We start from the raw sequence: 21,070 nt of genomic DNA, 5'->3' as shown, positions 1-21,070 counted from the left end.
GAATTGATCTGAGCCATATTGACGAAGAATGTCGAAGGGCTTAAGACAACTTCCTTTTCCAAATTTCAGCAAAATCGGATAATAAAAGTGGCTTTTATGGGCCTATGATCCTAAATCGGCTGATCGGTCTATATGGCAGCTATATCCAAATCTGAACCGATTTGAGCCGTATTGACGAAGGACGTTGAAGGACCTGAGATAACTCACTGTCCCAAATTTCAGCAAAATGGGATAATAAAAGTGGCTTTTATGGGCCTAAGACCCTAATTTGGAGGATCGATCTATATGGCAGCTATATCCAAATCTGGACCGATCTGAGACAAATTGACGTAGGATGTTGAAGGGCCTAACTCAACTCACTGTGCCAAATTTCCGCAAAATTGGATAACTAATGTGGCTTTTATAGGCCTAAGACCCTAAATCGGAGGATCGGTCTATATGGCAGCTATATCCAAATCTGAACCGATCTGAGCCAAATTGACGGAGGATGTTGAAGGGCCTAACAAAACTCACTGTCCCAAATTTACGCAAAATTGGATAATAAATGTGGCTTTTATGGGCCTAAGACCCTAAATCGGCGGATCGGTCTATATGGGGGCTATATCAAGATATAGTCCGATCTAGCCCATCTTTGAACTTAATAGCTGCTAATAGATCTGCTAATTAGCCAACAAAAGAATCTAGTAGCGCAGAGGTTACCATAACTGCCTATGACGCTAAACGCTTGTGTTCGAATCCTGGAGAGAGAAAAAAATTTCAGTGGTGGTTTTCCTCTCCTAATGCTGGCAACATATGTGAGGCACTATGCCATGTAAAACTTCTCTCCAAAGAGGTGCCGCACTGCGGCACGCCGTTCGGACTGGGCTATGAAAAGGAGGCCCCTTATTATTGAGCCTAAATCGGATTTGAGTCGGACTGCATTCATTGATAAATGTGAAGTTTGCCCCTGTTCCTTAGTGGAATGTTCTTGGGCAAAATTTGCAAATTTATTCGAATGAGAGGAGCTAAAGGCTTGAAATTTTGCACAGATGGGCCATATCGGTTCAGATTTCGATATAGCTCCCATATAAACCGATCTACCGAATTGACATTTTGAGCCCATGGGCGCCACAATTTTTGTCTTATTTGGTTGAAATTTTTCACATAGTGTTCTGTTATAACTTCCAACATTTGTGCCAAGTACGGTTCAAAACGGTCTAAAACCAGATATAGCTCCCATATAAACCTTTCTTCCGATTAGACTTCCTGAGCCCCTGGAAGCCGCAATTTTCATTCGATTTGGCTGAAAATTTGTACGTAGTAGTCTGTTATGACTTTCAACATTTGTGCGGAAGTCGGTCTTTAACCTGATATAGCTCCCATATAAACCGATATCCCGATTAGACATCTTGAGCCTCTGGAAGCCTAAATTTTTGTCCGATTTGGCTGAAATTTTGTACATGGTTTTCTGTTACGACTCCCAACAACTGTGTCAATTAGGGTTCAAATCGGTCAATATCCTGATATAGCTCCCATAAAAAGCGATCTCCCGATTTGGCTTCTTGAGCACTTACAAGCCGCGATTTTCATCCGATTTGGCTGAAATTTTGCATATAGTGATCTGTTATGACTCCCAACAACTGCGCCTAGTACGGTCCAATTCGATTAATAACTAGATATAGCCCCCATATGTCAGCAGAATCCAGCCCGGCCGAACTTATCACGCTTTTACTTCTTTTGCAGTTGACTGGTTATTAAAGTACCCATTTGCTTGGTTGCTCTTCAATACCTTCTCTCTTACCTCTATGCCAAGAGACTCACAGAATATCAATGCATTGTTCAGCGTCTGCCTTATTATCTTAGGTCTGTCCTTACTTCACTTCATTTGCCCGTTATATGACAATGAATGACCTTCAGTGGCAAGCGTGGATGCATGGCTTATCATGCGACCCTCTTTCATAAATGTCACCATAGTTTTAATAGTTTGCCGCTCACCATTTTATTACTTTTACACATCCATGGCAAACACACGCATATGTGTGTATGTGTTAGTGCCCTTGTATTTTAACAACTGTTAAAATATTTGTCTGAGAAATATATTAAAAATTAATTTGAAAATTTAGGCCCACAACTGGGCCCAACAATGGCAGCCCAACTAAAAATTGAAAAGGCGAGAGGGAAAGATTGGAATTTATCATAGGAAAATAAATTAATTTACAAAATTTACATAAAACAATATTAATCAGCATGCAAATGGTTAAGTTCGGCAAGGCCGAATCCTATGTACCCTATTTTCTTTAAATGATTGATCTCTCTATACTTGTTAAAGTGAAGAAGTCTAAATCGCATCTCTTGAGTAGCTACAATAATTTGAAAGTGGCCCGTTTAGGCTGATTAACCATCCCAAAGGCAGTTAAATAATTTGAAGGATTTTTTCAAAGTTTGAAAAGTTTTACGTTTTTGAACGGTAGTAGAGATGGAGAGACATAGCCTGATTGGCTTAGAATGCCATGCCATAGTTGGCATGTCCATATCATAGCTTCAGCTGAACATGGTCCTATTTGGCTGATTTACATTGCCATACAAAGTACATCAGTGAGAAGTATTTCTCCCTAAATTGGAATATTAATTTAATAGAACAGACGGACGGACATATCCAAGGAAAGGTTATGTTTAAGTGGAAGTCTGCTATCAGACTCACTTTGACGTTTTCGACCATTGCGATACCGCAGGAATAGAATAAGGAAGATGCCTTGTAGTTCCTATCGCTGAACCATCCACATTGCTTTCAAAAGCCCAATAACTTTTGAATGTTCACATCTGCTAAATCGGTCTACATATATATAAATAAAGCCCGATCTTAACCACAAATAAACCAGATATTAGAAGGCTTAAAATAACCCACTGTTTCAAATTTCAGTGAAATCGGATAATAAATAAAGCTTTTATGGCATTCAGACCCTTTATCGGCAGATCGGTCTATATGGCAGCTATATCTAAATATAGTCCGATCTGAACCATATTTGGGTCAGATATCAGAAGGCTTAAGATTACCAACTGTTTTGAATTTCAGCCTAATCGGGTAATAAATAAAGCTTTAATGGGCTTCCAACACTTTATTGGGAGATCGGTCTATATGGCAGCTATAACTTAATATGGACCGATCTAATCTAAGGGCGGACCCTCCCCCTTACCCTAATTATCAGAAACGCCAGATTTAGGAGATGGGTGGTGCGATTTAAGCGAAATTTTGTGCGCTCTCATATAGTACCCTAAAAATAAAAAATTGGTATCCCAATTTCGGATTGGTATCCCTAGGGGGGCTGCCCCACCCTAAAACCTACCAAACATATATTTAGACCAATCACGACAATATGGTACTCAAACGAAAGGTATTTAGGATAAGAAAACGTATCTGATATCCAATTGTCGCACAAAGTGCTAGGGGGACCACCCAAAGCCCCAAAACACCCCTAAATCGGACATATTTACCTACCATGGCAATATGGGACTCAAATGAAAGGTATTTGCAAGTAGAATACGAATCTGATTTCCAAATGTGGCACCACGTTTATGGGGGTCCACCCCTTCCCCAAAACACACCCAAACTGGACTTATTTACTGACCATGGGAATATGGGGCTTAAATAAAAGGTATTTGAGTGTAAAATTAGAATCTGATATCCAAATATGGGATCAAGTATTTGGGGGGCCGCCTCTCACCAAAAACATCTCCAAACAAAACAAAAAGACAAATTTACGACCATAGCAATATGGGGCTCAAATGAAAGGTCTTTGGAAGTAAAGCACTAATTTGATATCAATATTCAAGAAAAGTGTCTATGGTGCCACCCCACCCCCACAACACCACCCAAATAGTAAGCATTTTCTGACTATTGTAATATGAGGCTCAAATAAGAGGGTTTTTAAAGTGGAACACGTATCAGATATATATTTGCAAGGCCATCTCACTGAGTGGCCGACCTTTCCCCAAACCACCACCAAGCCGGTCATGTTTGCCGACTATGAAAATATGGGGCTCAAATTAAAGGTATGTGGGAGTAGACCACGTATCTGATATCAACTTTAGGAGCCAACTGTCTAGCGGACGTCCCACCACCATAACAACCCCCAAATAGGACTATTTGCTCACCAAGACAATTTGGGTCTTAAAGAGAGTGGAACTAAATATTCATAGTTTTTAGGGTCAATACCTCAAACCGGACATATTTGCTGACTTTTGCAATAAGGAGTTTAAATGAGATTAGAAAACGAAATTGATATCCAATTTTGAGGACTATGGCAATATGGGAATCAAAAATATGATATATCAGAATAGAGCACGTTGCTGATATATTTTCCGGGCTTAGTGTTTGGGGGACCACTCCAATCCCCAAAACACCCCTAAATCGGGCATATTTACCGACCATGTCAATGTGTGTGAAAGGTATTGGGGGATAGAGCAAGAATTGATACCCATTTTCGGGACCAATATCTGGGAGTCTACTCCTTTCCCAAAATACCCCACAAACACCAATTTTTAGCGACCATCGCAGTATGGGGCTCAAATAAAGGTATTTGGGAGTAAAATACGAATTTGAAACCCAAATGTAGGACCATGTATTTAGGGCATCACTTCTTTCCCAAAACACCCCCAAAGGGAAACAAATTTTCGACCATGCGAATATGTGGCGAAAGGTATTTGAGATTAGAAAACGAATTTGATAACCTATTTTTGGCCATGTGTTTGGGGGACGCCTCGTCCTGTAAACTTCCTTCAAAATCAATGGCAATATGGGGTTTAACTAAATGGCATTTGAGAGAAGAGTACGATGCTGATATTTTTTCAGGGCCAAGAAACTGGGGGACCACCTCTCCCCGAAAATACCACTTAATCAGACATCATGAGAATATCGGGCTGAAATGAAGTATTTTAAGAATAGAGTACACCTTACATCCAAACTTAAATTCGTAGACAAAAAAAGATCATATGGGATTCAGATAACGGCACTTTTATTGTTAAACTGTTAGTCAAGTTTGCATGGTATTTCACTAAAAGATGTTTAATTGTCGAAAATAAATATTTGAAGGAAACTTTTGTTCCATATAAAGTAAAAAAAAGGCGCAGCGGAGCGGGCCCGGGTCAGCTTGTCGGGTAATAAATAAAGCTTTTATGGGCTTCATACCCTTTATTGAAAGATCGGCCTATATGGCAGCTATATCTTAATATAGTCCGATCTGAACCATATTTGAGTCAGATGTCGGGAGGCTTAAGATAACCAACTGTTTTAAATTTTAACGAAATCGGGTAATAAATAAAGCTTTTTTGGCCTTCAGACACTTTATCGGGAGATCGGTCTATATACCAGCTATATCTAAATATAGTCCGATCTGAACCATATATGGTTGAGATGTCGGGAGGCTTAAAATAACCTACTGTTTTAAATTTCAGCGAAATCGAGTAATAAATAAAGCTTTTATGGGCTTCAGAACCTTTATCGGGAGATCGGTCAATATGGACTGATCTAATCCATATTCAGGTCAGATGTCAGGAGGCTTAAAATAACCTACTGTTTTAAATTTCAGCGAAATCGAGTAATAAATAAAGCTTTTATAGGCTTCAGATCCTTAATCGGGAGATTGGTCTACATGGCAGCTATACCTAAGATGCCGGGAGGCTTAAAATAACCTACTGTTTTAAATTTCAGGGAAATCGGGTAATAAATGAAGTTTTTATGCTCTTCAGACCCTTATCGGCAGATCGCTCTATATGGCAGCTATATCTATATACAGTCCGATCTGAACCATATTTAGCTTGGAAGTTTGAAGGCCTTTACCAACTCACTGTTCCAAATTCAGAGAAATCGGATGAAAAATAAAGCTTTTATGGTCTTCAGAACCTAAATATATATCTAAATATATTCCGATCAGAACCATATTTGGGTCAGTTGTCGGGAAGCCCTCTAGAGGCTCAAATAATCAAGACCCCAGATCGGTTTATATGACAGCTATATCAGGTTATGGACCGATTTCAACCATACTTGGCACAGTTGTTGGATATCATAACCAAATACTTCGTGCGAAATTTCATTCAAATCGGTTAAGAATTGCGCCCTCTAGTGGCTCAAGAAGTCAAAACCCAAGATCGGTTTATATGGCAGCTATATCAAAACATGTACTGATTTGAACCATCCTTAGCACAGCTGTTGGAAGTGATATCAAAACACTATGTGCAAAATTTCAGTAAAATTGGACAAGAATTGCGCCCTCTAGAGGCTCAAGAAATCAAAACCCAAGATCGGTTTATATGGCAGCGATATCAAAACATGGACCGATTTGCCCCATTTACAATCCCAACCGACCTACACTTATAAAAAGTATTTGTGGAAAATTTCAAGCGGCTAGCTTTACTCCTTCGAAAGTTAGCGTGCTTTCGACAGACAGACGGACGGACGGACGGACATGGCTAGATCGACTTAAAATGACATGACGATCAAGTCTCAGACGCATATTTCGAGTTGTTACAAACAGAATGACGAAATTAGTATACCCCCATCCTTTGGTGGAGGGTATAAAAACCAAACCCAAACTGACTTGCAATGTCATGCTAGATTAATTTAACTTCAGACAGTAGTACAGAAAGAAGGATATATCCTGATTAATTTACAATGTCATGTCTATATTTTATAGAGTCCTGGGTTCGTGTTTCGACACTGTTACACTCGCCATTACGAATTGAGTATACCTTCTTATTCTATGCTGTAGGCTATAAATATGTAGCATATGCAAAAATATTCATCATATGTATAAAAATAAATATTTCCAACAACAAACTATGTGTGTAGGCTAAACACACTCTCCTGTTAAATCAGCCACATGAAAACGCACACATATACACAATCATTAAAATGCCATAAAATCAGAAATTGTAGTCCTCTTCACACCTCCTCTAAATACAATATTTAATATAAAATTTAATATAATTTTTGTTTTTTTTTTTGTTTTTCGTCTGATGTTTATTTTTGCTTTCCGCTGGCAATATTAAATTGTTCGATATACGCTAGAAAATTGCTATGTTGTAATAATTTTATCCGCAATAGTAATCATAATTATAATGAGTGATATGAAATTGCATATGGTTTATGTAAAATATATCTATGGGAAGCAAATTTCATAATTAATAAGCTTTGCTCGTTTTAATATTTTTTTAATATATGCCATTAAATGTTCAAACTGATGTGTGGGCAAAAAATAACTACTGAAATTCTTTGAAAAATTTTAAAATGTAATTTTATGGTTGTTAAAATTTTTAAATTAACATTCCATGTTGTTGCTATTTGAATTGTTTTCTTTTTGAAAATAAGCTGCATTCTTGGTAGGCTTAAAAATTTAATATTAGCTTAAAGCGATGAAAAAAGGGGATGCGAACCTCTGAAGTTGATAAAGCTGCAACAATATGAAAAGCATCCCATCATCCGAATACTTGCTTATAAATCTAACCAACCTGTTTACTATATCTAAATTCCGCACATGGCACATATAATCTGTGGCAGGCCACAAAACATGTCATTTATAGGACAGACCTGGTCTCATCACCGCTGAGTACAGACGAGTGCATCAATCTATCAATCAATCTCTGGCATGACAGCCGGGAAAATCTTTCTCACTCTAGAGCACCTATTGAAGCTTCAGTTTAAGTTACTGCTCAGAATCAACCCCCAATGAACTTAGCCGGTTTCGGTAGCTCCAATGGCTGTCCCTTGCAGACTCGTCAGTTTTTTATACCCGCCACCATAGGATGGGGGTATACTAATCTAGTCATTCCGTTTGCAACACTTGGAAATAATGATCTAAGACCCTATCTTTTTATATAAAAATGAATTTGTGTTTGTTTGTTTGTTTGTTTGTTTGTGGGTTTGAAAATTTGTTTGTTCCATATAGACTCAAAAACGCTTTAACCGATTTCATTAAAATTTTCACAGATTGTGTAGGTTGGTCTGGAAGGAAACATCTTATATATAACAAGTAAGAGCGTGCTAAGTTCGGCCGGGCCGAATCTTATATACCCTCCACCATTGATCGCATTTGTCGAGTTCTATGCGCGGTATCTCTTTTTAGACAAACATAGAATATTGAATAAGAACTGTTATCCTATTGGAGCTATTCGGACCATAAATGAATGCTGATTGACATTGTAAAGGGTGATTTTTTTGAGGTTAGGATTTTCATGCATTAGTATTTGACAGATCACGTGGGATTTCAGACATGGTGTCAAAGAGAAAGATGCTCAGTATGCTTTGACATTTCATCATGAATAGACTTACTAACGAGCAACGCTTGCAAATCATTGAATTTTATTACCAAAATCAGTGTTCGGTTCGAAATGTGTTCAAATTTTGACAAATTTTGTTCAGCGATGAGACTCATTTCTGGTTGAATGGCTACGTAAATAAGCAAAATTGCCGCATTTGGAGTGAAGACCAACCAGAAGCCGTTCAAGAACTGCCCATGCATCCGGAAAAATGCACTGTTTGGTGTGGTTTGTACGCTGGTGGAATCATTGGACCGTATTTTTTCAAAGATGCTGTTGGACGCAACGTTACGGTGAATGAACACATTTCGAACCGAACACTGATTTTGGTAATAAAATTCAATGATTTGCAAGCCTTGCTCGTTAGTAAGTCTATTCATGATGAAATGTCAAAGCATACTGATCATCTTTCTCTTTGACACCATGTCTGAAATCCCACGTGATCTGTCAAATACTAATGCATGAAAATCCTAACCTCAAAAAAATCACCCTTTATGCTTGTGTGTTCCTTAAAGACTCAGACACGGCTGAACCGATTTTTCTTGAAATTTTCACAGATGGTGCGTAATGACCCCGTAGTGAAAATAGGGGACTACATTTCTTGATATCTGAAGGGCGGGCGGACCTTCCTCCTTACCCTAATTTTCAGAAACCCCAGATCTTGGAGATGGGTGGTGCGATTTAAGCGAAATTTTGTATGCTCTCATAAAGTACCCTAAAAAAAAAATTTGGTATCCAAATTTCGGATGGGGTACCTAGGGGGGCTGCCCCACCCTAAAACCTACCAAACATATATTTAGGCAAATCACGACAATATGGGACTCAAATGAAAGGTATTTAGGATAAGAAAATGTATATGATATCCAATTGTCAGACCAAGTGCTAGGGGGACCACCCCAAGCCCCAAAACACCCCTAAGTCGGACATGTTTACCGACAATATGGGACTCAAATGAAAGGTATTTGCGAGTAGAATACGAGTCTAATATCCAAATGTGGGTTCACGTTTCTGGGGGTCCACCCCTTCCCCAAAACACCCCCCAAACAGGACTTATTTACTGACCATGGAAATATGGGGCTCGGTAGAATGTAGAATATGAATGTAGAATACGAATCTGATATCCAAATATGGGACCAAGAGTTTGGGGGGCCGCCTCTCACCAAAAACATACCCCAAAGGGGACAAATTTACGACCATAGCAATATGGGGCTCAAATGAAAGGTCTTTGGGAGTAAAGCACGACTTTCGACTTCTTGAGCCCCTGGAAGCCGAATTTTCATCCAACTTGGCTAAAATTTTCCACATAGTGTTTCGTTATGACTTGCAATAGCTGTGCCAAGTACGGTTGAAATCGGTCAAGAACCTGATATTGCTCCCATATAAACCGATCTCACGATTTGACTTCTTGAGCCCCTGGAAGCCTCAATTTTCATCCGATTTGGCTGAAATCTTGCACGAGGTATTCTGTTATGGCTACCAACAATGGAGTCATTTACGGTCCATATCGGTTAAGAACATGATATAGCTCCCATATAAACCGATCTCCCGATTTGACTTCTTGAGCTACTGGACGCCCCAATTTTTGTAAGTAGTGTTCTGTGATGAGCTTCAACAACTGTGCTCATTATGGTTGAAATCGGTCAAGAGCTTGATGTAGCTCCCATATAAACCGATCTCCCGGATTGACTTCCTGAGCCGCTGGAAGCCGTAATTTTTATCCGATTTGGCTGAAGTTTTGTACATAGTGTTCCGTTACGACTTTCAACAACGGAGCTTAATACGGTCCAAATCAGTTTATAACCTAATATAGCTCCCATATAAACCGATCTCCCGATATGATTCCTTGAGACCCTGGAAGATTCAATTTTCATTCGATTTGGCTGAAAATTTGCACATAGTATTCTGTTATGACTGCCAGCAACGGAACAAAGTACGGTCTAGGTCAGTCTATAACCTGATATAGCTCCCATATAATCCGATCTCCCGATTTGACTTCTTGAGCCCCTGGAAGCAACAATCTTCGTCTGATTTGGCTGAAATTTTATGTTATGACTCTCAATAACTGTGCCAAGTACGGTACATAACCAGATATAACTTCCATATTTTAGCAGAATCCATGGTGGTGGGTTCCCAAGATTCGTATCGGCCGAACTTAGCACGCTTTTACTTGTCTTAATTATTATCTTTTGGCAAGAATGTTTTACTGTCAAACATCTTCAGTTTCGTCTATTATTTAATCCTGAATCGTCTTACCAACGAAGAACGTTTGCAAATTATTGAGTTTTATTATCAAAATGCGTGCTCTGATAAGAAAGTTCACCGCGCGCTTCTTTGTATTCAGCGACGAAGCTAATTTTTGACTCAATGGATACGTAATTAAGCAGAATTGTCGATTTTGTAGTGAAGGCAGATCAGCCAGTATCATTGCAAGTGCAACCAATACATCCAGAAAAAGTCACAGTTTGGTGGGGCTTAAGTGCTGGTGGCATCATTGGATCGTACTTCTTCAAGGATGATGCGAACAGTAACATAGATGTGAAAGGTGAGCACTATAGTTAGACGGTATCCAACTTCTTTTTTTGTCCAAAATGCAAAAGCTTGACTTGCATGACATGCCGTTTCAGCGAGACTATGCCACATGCCACACAGCATGTGTAGCAATGGACGAGGCGAGTGCGGTGAACATTTTATTTCACATTCGTGACCGGTTAATTGGTGGGTTAGAGGGTGCGATTAAAAGACTTTGGATTATTTTTTGTGGGGCTATGTTAAAGCTCATGTCTATACAGACAAGCCCGCTTCTTTGGTCATATTGGAAGACAACATTGAAGCATTTATTCGTGAGATAACGGCTGAAATGATGGAAAGAACTCGTTAAAATTGGACTAAGCATATGGACTATTTGAGGCCCAGTCTCGGTCAACATTTACATGAAATATTCTTCAAAATTTAAATCATATGGTCCGTACTATCGATTCAAATAAAAATTTCATGCATTTTTCTGAATTTTCTGTGATAATTTTTGGACAACTTTTCTATAGCTTTTAAAAAATCACCCTTTACAAATACAAAATTTGTCCATAGACATCACATTTAGGAACAGAGGCAAACTTCCCACATTTCAATAAATGCTGTCCGCTTCAAGTTTGAAGCTCAAAAGGGCCTCCCTTTTTATAGCCGAGTCCGAACATCGTGCCGATTTCGCGATTTAGGGTCCACATTTCGCAGAAATTTTGAAAACATTGGTACCCCAAGTCTTAGCCGGCCGAAGTTAAAGCATTGTAACTTGTTTACCATTTCATTGCCATATTTCCTTTGAAGTAGAACCATAAATTTACAATTTTTTCCCCGAATCGAAATTGTTGTTTCATTTTCCTCATCTAACGCTCTCACTGCATTTTGTGTTTGTTTGATACAAGCAAATCGGCATGAAGCCAAAAGCCTAGCCTTGGACTTGACTTTAAGATGAAAAGAAAAAATCTCAAAAAATACGTCAAAAACACAAAATATTATCAGTTCTAAGATTTTGAATCATCATATCATGAAAATGTTTCACATCTTGTCCACAATGGTGGGGCTTTATAAAAGCAGTTTCGCAAGAAAGCCAGATCAGTAGACACAGATTAGAGCCACAGAGTATATGGAAGAGAGGAATTGAATAATTTTTGAAAGAAAATATATGTCAGACACGAGTTTTGCAAAAAAAAAAAATGAGCTTGCAAAGGAAATGGCCTAGTTTTACAAATCTATTGCTGGTGATTTGTTTAGTAAGCGGCGAGCCCAATGCCATAGATGTGGAACAGCTAGAAGACCTGCAATTGTCTTTGGATGAAAATTTCCAGGCATGTGAAAATTTCTATGGCCATGCCTGTGGCAATTGGCCCCTGTACCATGCGAGTGATATAGAAAGTGATTTGGAGGAATATTTGCGCTACAAACATGTGCTGAAATTCAAAAGTGTTTTAAATCAATCATTTCCCAGGGAGAAACAAACCAAAAAGCCAAGGCAAAATTTCATTGGAAAGGCGGTGGCATTTTTCTACTCCTGCCAAGAAGAGGTTAATAAATTGGATTTTCTCAAGTACCTGGATGTGTTAAAGCCGGGCCCTGGCTTGGAATGGCCTTTGCTGGAGGTTATACGCAGCCAGCAAAGACACGAGCCCTATGTACCCCCACAAATATGGCCTTTGGGAAAATTTGATTTGTTTGCTCTGCTGGGAGAGTTAATGAGCTATGGTCTCAATCAGGAATTGGTGCAAATGTCTTGGGTAACCATAAACGATAGACCCTCGCTGCATTTGCAAATACCTGAAATGGCGGATGTCGATAGAAATCTGTGGCAGAGTGTCTTCAAGAACATGTCGCTGCCCACCGAGGTCAGAAGGAAATACTTGGGAGAGCTGCTAAAGGTCCATGAGCGTATACAAATGCTGTACGAAAACTATTCCCAGAAAACCGAAATGACTGAATTTCAAATTTCCTTTGCAGAACTGCAAAAGGAATCGCCCCATCTCTATACGCTGGTGGATAAAATCGTGCCTCAGCATTTGAGGACTGCCCACGATGTGGTGCTTATAACCGACTATGATTATTTTCCCTTGCTGCTGGAGCATTTCCAAAATCCCTATAAAATTCAAAGACTTTGCAATTACCTAATGGTGAAATTTTTAATTTTCATGAAGTACCAGGATCACTCCAATTGCTTTTACACCATAAAAAATAAACTGCATTTGGCTTACGATTATCTGTTGTACAAGCATGACTATCTGCCGCAGGCAGAGGATCTCAATTGGCACATAAACTCGCTCAACAAGAAAATTTACAAACAATTTGAGTCTTTGCTGAAGGAAAATCGCCTAGATTTGAGTGCCCAGCAACTGGAATTTGTCCAAGAAAGGCTGTCTAATATCACCCTGAATATAGGCAATTTACCCGACCACATCAATGAGACATGGCTGGAGGATTATTTCTATTATCTCTCTGACATGGACATAGACAATTTCTATGGCAATAATCTGCAAGTACTGCGCCATCATCAGCTTGAGGCTCTCTGCTGCCCAAGGAAAGTTTTGTGCAGCCCCGAGTTGCCTGCCTTGCCTCATTATGAGCCTTTCAGTCATGCCATTATCATACCATTTGCCTCCTTGTCCCTGCCCCTATATCATCTCGATATGGATCCCTTATTTACTCTGTCAACATTTGGCCAGACTTTGGCCCACACCTATGTGCAAGCCCTGGATGTGCAAAATCTATATGCCAGCACTCCCCTATTCAAGGATATTCAGGCCCATCCCAGCGTTAGATGTCTACAACTGAGAGAGCCCTCCAAAGAGATCAACCAAAGAATAGCCGACCTGGTAGCTGCCCGTGTAGCCTTTTTGGCCTATCAGCAGGAATATAAATATAATTTACAGCCAACATTCTCCCCGCTCCCTTGGCAGAAGATGTTTTTCCTGAATTTGGCCCATTTTTACTGTGTCAAGGAGCCTGACACAGTGGATGAACTGCATGATTCGCCAGTAACGCGTCTCAATCAAATTGCCTTGAATTTAGAGGTTTTCGGTGAAGTGTTTCATTGTCCAATGGGTAGCAAAATGAATCCGGCGAGGAAATGTCGTTATCTATGATGTATGTTAGTTGTTATTATATAGAGTTAAGATGTAGCGTATGTTATAAAATAAAGAATAAAACAAACAAAAACAAAACAAGTAAGAAGGCGTTAAGTTGGGCCGGGCCGAACTTTGGATACCCACCACCTCGGGCATATATGTGAACCACATTTCGTCAAAATCCAGTGAAAAATGCATACCTTATGGCCCATAGCAGCTCTATAGATATCATCCGATTTAGACCAAATGCTTATAAGTACAAGTCATTGTTCAACCGAGAGATCGGTCTTTATGGCAGCTATATCCAAATCTGGACCGATCTGAGCCAAATTGAAGACAAATATCGAAGGGCCCAAAACCTTAAATCGAGAGATCGGTCTATATGGCAGCTATATCCAAATCTGAACCGATCAGGGCCAAATAGAAGAAAGATGTCGAAGCGCCTAAGGCAAATCACTATCCCAAATTTCAGCAAAATCGAATAATAAATATGGGCTTTTATGGGCCTAAGACCATAAATCGGAGGATCGGTCTATATGGCAGCTATATCCAAATCTGAACCGATCTAGGCCAAATTGACGAAGGATGTCGAAGGGCTCAACGCAACTCGTTGTCCCAAATTTCAGCAAAATCGGATAATAAATGTGGCTTTTATGGGCCTAAGACCATAAATCGGAGGATCGGTATATATGGCAGCTATATCCAAATCTGGACCGATCTGAGCCAAATTGACGAAGAATGTTGAAGTGCCTAACACAACTCATTGTGCCAAATTTCATCCAAATCGGATATAAAATGTGGCTTTTATGGGCCTAAGACCCTAAATCTGAGGATCGGTCTATATGGCAGCTATATCCAAATTTTAACCGATCTCAGCCAAATTGACGAAGGATGTCGAAGGGCCCAACGCAACTCACTGCCCCAAATTTTAACAAAATCGGATAATAAATGTGGCTTTTATAGGCCTAAGACCCTAAATCGGCGGATCGGTCTATATGGGAGCTATATCAAGATATTGTCCGATATAGCCCATCTTCGAACTTAACCTGCTTATGGACAAAAAAAGAATCTGCGCAAAATTTCAGCTCAATATCTCTATTTTTAAAGACTGTAGCGTGATTTCAACAGACAGACGGACGGACATGTCTAGATCGTCTTAGATTTTTATGCTGATCAAGAATATATATACTTTATAGGGTCGGAAATGGATATTTCGATGTGTTGCAAACGGAATGACAAAATGAATATACCCGCATCATTCGGTGGTGGGTATAAAAAGGCGTGCTAAGTTCGGTCGGTGAACCCAAGCCATTTTCTATATCCATCACCATAGGATGAGGGTATACAAATTTCGAAATAATCATCGAAAACCCCATAAAGTCTTTATATTCTTGAACGACATGACATTTAAAGGCGATCTAGTCATGTCCGCCCATCTGTCCATCGAAAGTACGCCAACTTTCGAAGGAGTAAGGCAAGGCACTTCAAATATTGCTCAAATACTTCTTTCTTAAGTAGGTCGGTTGGTATTGTAAATGGGCCACTTCGCTCCATGTTTTGATATAGGTGCCATATAAACCGATTTCCTAATGTGACTTCTTGAGCTTCTTAAGGACGGAATTATTATCCGGTTTGGCTGAAATTTTGCAATCAAGTTTGGTCTAAATCACTATATATACTGATAGAGTTGCCATATAAACCGATCTCCCAAATTGATTTCTTGAGCTTCTATAGGACGCAATTCTTATGCGACTTGGCTGAAATTTGGCATTTTGTGTTTTGGTATGCCTTCCAACCAAGCATGGTTAAAATCTGTCTATAACCTGATATATAGCTGCCATATAAACCGAACTCCCTTTTTGACTTCTTAAGCTTCTATAGGAACAGGGGCAAACTTCTCACATATACCCCTGTTCTTTGGTGGAAATGTTCATGGGCAAAATTTGCATTTGCAAGCTTCTATAGGGCTGAATTTTTATCCAATTTGGCTGAAATTTTCCCCCTACTCAAAGGGGAAAAGGAAAAAAAGTTCCATTCTCAAAGGGTAAGGGTACAAAAAGAACCCTTGCCAAAGGGTTAGGGTACTAAAAGAAGGTTCCCAAAGGGTAAGGGTACAAAAAACTCCTTTCCCAAAAGATAAGGGTACTAAAACTCTCCTTTCCCAAGGGTAAGGGGACTAAAACCACCCTTCAACAAGGGTAAGGGTACTAAAACCACCCATACTCAAGGGAAGGGATACTAAAACCAACCTTCCCCAAGGGTAATGGTACTACAACCACCTTTCGCCATGGGTACGGGTACTAAAATCACCCTCCCCAAGAAAAATAATACTAAAACCACACTTCAACAAGGGTAAGGGTACTAAACCAACCCTTCCCCAAGGGTAGGGGTACTAAAACCACCCTTCCCCAAGGATAAGGGTAATAAAACCACCATTTCCTATGGGTCAAGGTGCTAAATTCACCCTTCCCCAAGAGTAATGGTAAACTAAAAACACCCTTCCCCAACGGTAAAGGCACTTAAGTTTAGCACCCAAGTGAAAGGGTGCTAAAACTACGCTTCCCCAAAGGTAAGGGTACTAAAACCACTCTTCCCCGAGGGTAAGGGTACTAAAACTGCTCTTACCCGAGGGAAAGGGTACTAAAACCACTCTTCCCCTGCGTAAGGGTACTAAACCAACCCTTCCCCAGGGTAGGGGTACTAAAACCACTCTTCTCCGAGGGTAAGGGTACTAAAACTGCTCTTACCCGAGGGAAAGGGTACTAAAACTGTCCTTCCCCGATTGAAAGGGTACTAAAGCTACCCTTTCCTGAGGGCTATGGTACAAAAACTACCTTTCCCTGAGGGATAGGGTTCTAAAACTACCCTTCCCCGAGGGAAAGGGTGCTAAACCCACCTCTCCCCGAGAGAAAGGGTAATAAAACTTCTCCTCCCCTAGGAAAAGGTACCAAAACTACCCTTCCCCCAGAGTACGGGTACTAAAATCACCCTCCCCAAGAGTAATGGTACTAAAACCACCCTTCAACATGGGTAAGGGTATTAAAACCAACCTTCAACATGGGTAAGGGTACTAAAACGACCCTTCCACAAGGATGAGGGTAGTAAAACCACCGTTTCCCATGGGTCAGGGTACTAAAATAACCCTTTCCCAAGTGTAAGGGTACTAAAACCAGCCTTCCCCAAGGGTAAAGGCACTTAAATCACCCTGCCTCAAGGGTAAGGGTACTAAAACCACCCTTCACCAAAAGCAAGGGTACTAAAATCATCTTTCCCCAAGGGAAAGGGTAATAAAACTAATTTTCCTAGAAGCAAAGGATACTAAAACTACACTTCTCCAAGGGAAAGGGTACTAAAAGTACCCTTCTCCGAGGGAAAGAGTACAAAAACTACCCTTCCCCAAAGGTAAGGGTACTAAAACCAACCTTCCCCGAGGATAAGGGTACTAAAACTGTCCTTCCCCGATTGAAAGGGTACTAAAACTATCCTTTCCTGAGGCATACGGTACTAAAACTACCATTCCCCGAGGGAAAGAGTACTAAAACTACCCTTTACCGAGGATAAGGGTACTAAAACTACCTTTTTCCGAGGGAAAGGGTATTAAAACCCATTCCCTGACGGAAAGGGTACTAAAACTACACTTCTCCTCGAGAAAGGGTACTGAAACTACCCTTCCCCGAGGGTAAGGATACTAAAACCACCCTTCAACATGGGTAAGGATACTAAAACCACCCTTCCCCTGGGTAAGGGTACTAAACCAACCCTTTCCCAGGATAGGGGTACTAAAGCCACTCTTCCCCGAGGGTAAGGGTACTAAAACTGCTCTTACCCGAGAGAAAAGGTACTAAAACTCTCCTTCTCCGATTGAAAGGGTACTTAAACTACCCTTTCCCGAGGGTAAGGGTACTAAAACCACCTCTCCCCGAGAGAAAGGGAAATAAAACTAGACTTCCCCGAGAGAAAGGGTACCAAAACTACCCTTCCCCGAGAGTACGGGTACTAAAATCACTCTCCCCAAGAGTAATGGTACTAAAACCACCCTACAGCATGGGTAAGGAAACTAAAACGACCATTCCCCAAAGGTAAGGGTACTAACTTTCCCCGAGAAAAGGCTAATTAAACTACTATTCCCAGAGAAAAAGGGTACTAAAACTACACTTCACCAAGGAAATTGTACTAAAACTACTTATCTCCGAAGGAAAGGTTACTTAAACTACTCTTCCCCGAGGGAAAGGGTATTAAAACTACTCTTCCCCGAGGGAAAAGTACTATAATTACTCCTCCCTGACGGTAAGGGTACTACAACTACCCTCCCCCGAGGTATAGGGTACTAAAACTACAATTCCCTGAGGGAAAAGGGTACTACAACTACCCTTCCCGAGAGAAAAGGTACTAAACCTACTCTTCCCCTAGGGAAAGGGTACTAAACTAACCTTCGTCGAGAGAAAGGGTACCAAATTTAGCCCCCATATAAACCAATCGCCGGATGTGAATTATTGGCCCTTAGAAGCCTTAATTCTCATACGACTTCGCTGAAATTTGGAACCCCGGATTTGACTTCTTGAACCATTAGAAGCCTCAATTCTCATCCGATTTTGCTGAAATTTGGAACAAAGACTTGAGTTATGATAACCCTTAGAAGCCTTAATTTTGGTTGAAATTTTGCCACAAAAATTAATCATCGCAAAGTTTTATCCGAATAGTTCAATATGATGATATAGGCGCACCTAAGTACCGATATCCCGATATGACATTTTGAGATCAAAACAAGTAGAAAGGCGTTAAGTTCAGCGGGACCAAACTTTGGATACTCGGGTATATATGTAAACCGCATTTCGTCATAATCCGGTGAAAAATGCATAATTGATGCCCCATAGCAGCTATATCGAAATATGATCCGATTTGGACCAAATTCTGCACGGACATTGAGTGGTATAATAAGTACAAGTCATTGTTCAGGTTTGTGGAACAAAATGTTGGTCTTTTTGGTAGCTTTATTCAAATATAGACCGATCTGAGCCATGTACGACACGGATGTCAAAAAGCATAAGTCACTGTGCGAAATTTCATCGAAATCGGATGGCGCGAAAACTCAAGATATCGGTCTTTATAGCAGCTATATTCAAATCTGGACCGAACTAGGCACAATCAAAACTTACTGTCCCAAATTTCAGCGAAATTGGATTATAAGTGTTCCTTTTATGGTCCCAAAACCATTAAGTGAGAGATCGTTTTTTATGGCAGCTATATACAAATCTGGACCGATCTGGGCCAAATAGAAGAAGGATGTCGAAGGCCCTGAAACAACTCACTGTCCAAAGTTTCGGTTAAATCGAAAATTAAAAAAAATATTTTTTTTTTTACAGAAAGCGCAAAATACCTGGGTGTTTTACTGGACAAAAAATTTAACTTCAAATCTAACATTTTGGAAAGGGCATGGAAGACAACTCTTGCCCTATACACCTGCAAGAGAGCCATTGGCAAAAGTTGGGGGGTTCAGACCGTGTGTCATGTATTTGGTTGTCAGACCTGTAAGTCTATATGGTGTTGTGATCTGGTGGACGGCGCTTCAAAATTCCACCTACTGTTCAATACTCATTCGGATCCAAAGGATGGTTTGTTTGTCCATCGCAGCCGCACTGAGGACGACACCATCTGATGCACTGACTTTAATGCTGCATCTTATCCCTCTGGACTTTGTGGCTACCCAAATAGCAGCGACCACTGCCGTGAGATTAAGGGAGCTGTCTCATTGGTCATGTGGCGGCTACGGACACAGTGTGTGGATTACACCCTACCCGAGCCGCTTTTTGATAAAAATTAATGTACCACTATTCCTGATAGAACCGATTGGAACAACGATATCCCTGGTAACAGAAGTAACATAGACTTCTATACGGATGGTCCCAAACTAAACGACCAGGTGGGCTTTGGGGTGTACTCTAAAGATCTAGAACTGGTTATATCGAATAGTTTACCCAACCACTGCAGTGTGTATCAAGCGGAAATCCTTGCATTTGGGGAAGTAGTGAAATGTCAATGATATAATGACATTACGCCGATTGGCATAAATATCTTCTCAGACAGCCAGGCAGCCATTAACCCTGGAGAACGTATTTCTGAACAGAAACCGACCTCGACTGTCGCAGATCTCTCAATGGGATGGCTAAACAATCCAACATGCCACAGATATATCCCAGGAAATTGTAAAGCGAACGAGCTTGCTAGACTAGGAACTTCCTTAAACATTCCAGGGATACTGGAATCTGTGGGTATGCCTCTAGCGACATGTTAGCTAAGTTTTCAGGACCAGGCTTGAAAGACAACGAATGATAGATGGTCACACAGAGGAAGTTGTGAGCATTCCCAAACTATGTGGCCTAATCTAGACTTAGCCGAACTTGAAGAGGTCTACTGCTTTGCTGTCATTGGCTAGAACAGACGTCTCAATCATTGTGTCCGTCATGACAGGTCATTGCCTAATCGAAAAACATGCTGACAGACTGAAGGTTGCCAGCAACGTCTTTTGCAGAAGCTGTGAGGACATCCAAGAAGAAGAGACTATAGAACACCTTCTGTGTGTGTGTCCCGCAGTAGCTAACCTCTGCGCTTTGGAGGCCTCCTTAATGGTAGTCAGGCGTCGTTAAAGGCTCTTGTGGGTACCAGTATTGCATTCGAAGCTTCGGCACTATCTGAGGAGACACTGAATACTGAAAATGCTATATGACCCTGTGTTTGATCGCTGGTCATAATGATGTAACATAAAGTGATAGGACTGATTTGCCCATTGATACACCCGAATCGAAGAGGGAACGGCGATTGAGTAATCACATGGGCCACACGATGGCCTAACCATCATCCTCTTCTTACTTAAGCTAACCTAATGAGAGGGGCCACATCAGTTTATGGGGAAGCTACCGTGGCGCAGAGGTCCGCCTGTGACGCTGAATGCCTGGGTTTGAATCCTAGCGAAAACATCAGACAAATTTTCATCAGAGATTATCACCTTGCACTGCGGCACACCGTTCGGACTCGGCTATAAAAAGGAGGCCCTTGTCATTGAGCTTACACTTGAATCGGACTGCAGTCATTGATATGTGAGAAGTTTGCCCCTGTTCCTTAGTGGAATGTTCATGGGCAAAATTTTGCAATATATGTCCAGATTTGGTGAATAC

General features: G+C 40.6%; 2 protein-coding genes across 2 annotated transcripts in view; both read left to right on the top strand.

The window, feature by feature from the left end:
- Window positions 1–21,070, top strand: part of LOC106085066 (lachesin) — a 515,032-nt gene that overhangs the window by 388,070 nt on the left and 105,892 nt on the right. The gene's annotated exons all lie outside the window — the stretch shown is intronic.
- LOC106089130 (endothelin-converting enzyme 1) lies at window positions 11,907–13,931 on the top strand. The gene has a single exon (XM_013254906.2). It carries the CDS (start codon window positions 12,000–12,002, stop codon window positions 13,914–13,916), a length of 1,917 nt encoding a protein of 638 aa, XP_013110360.2. The 5' UTR covers window positions 11,907–11,999; the 3' UTR covers window positions 13,917–13,931.

The sequence above is a fragment of the Stomoxys calcitrans genome, chromosome 3 (assembly GCF_963082655.1).
Source record: "Stomoxys calcitrans chromosome 3, idStoCalc2.1, whole genome shotgun sequence".
NCBI lineage: Eukaryota > Metazoa > Arthropoda > Insecta > Diptera > Muscidae > Stomoxys > Stomoxys calcitrans.
Note: the sequence above shows the minus strand (reverse complement) of the source record. Positions and strands in the feature narration are given on the sequence as shown.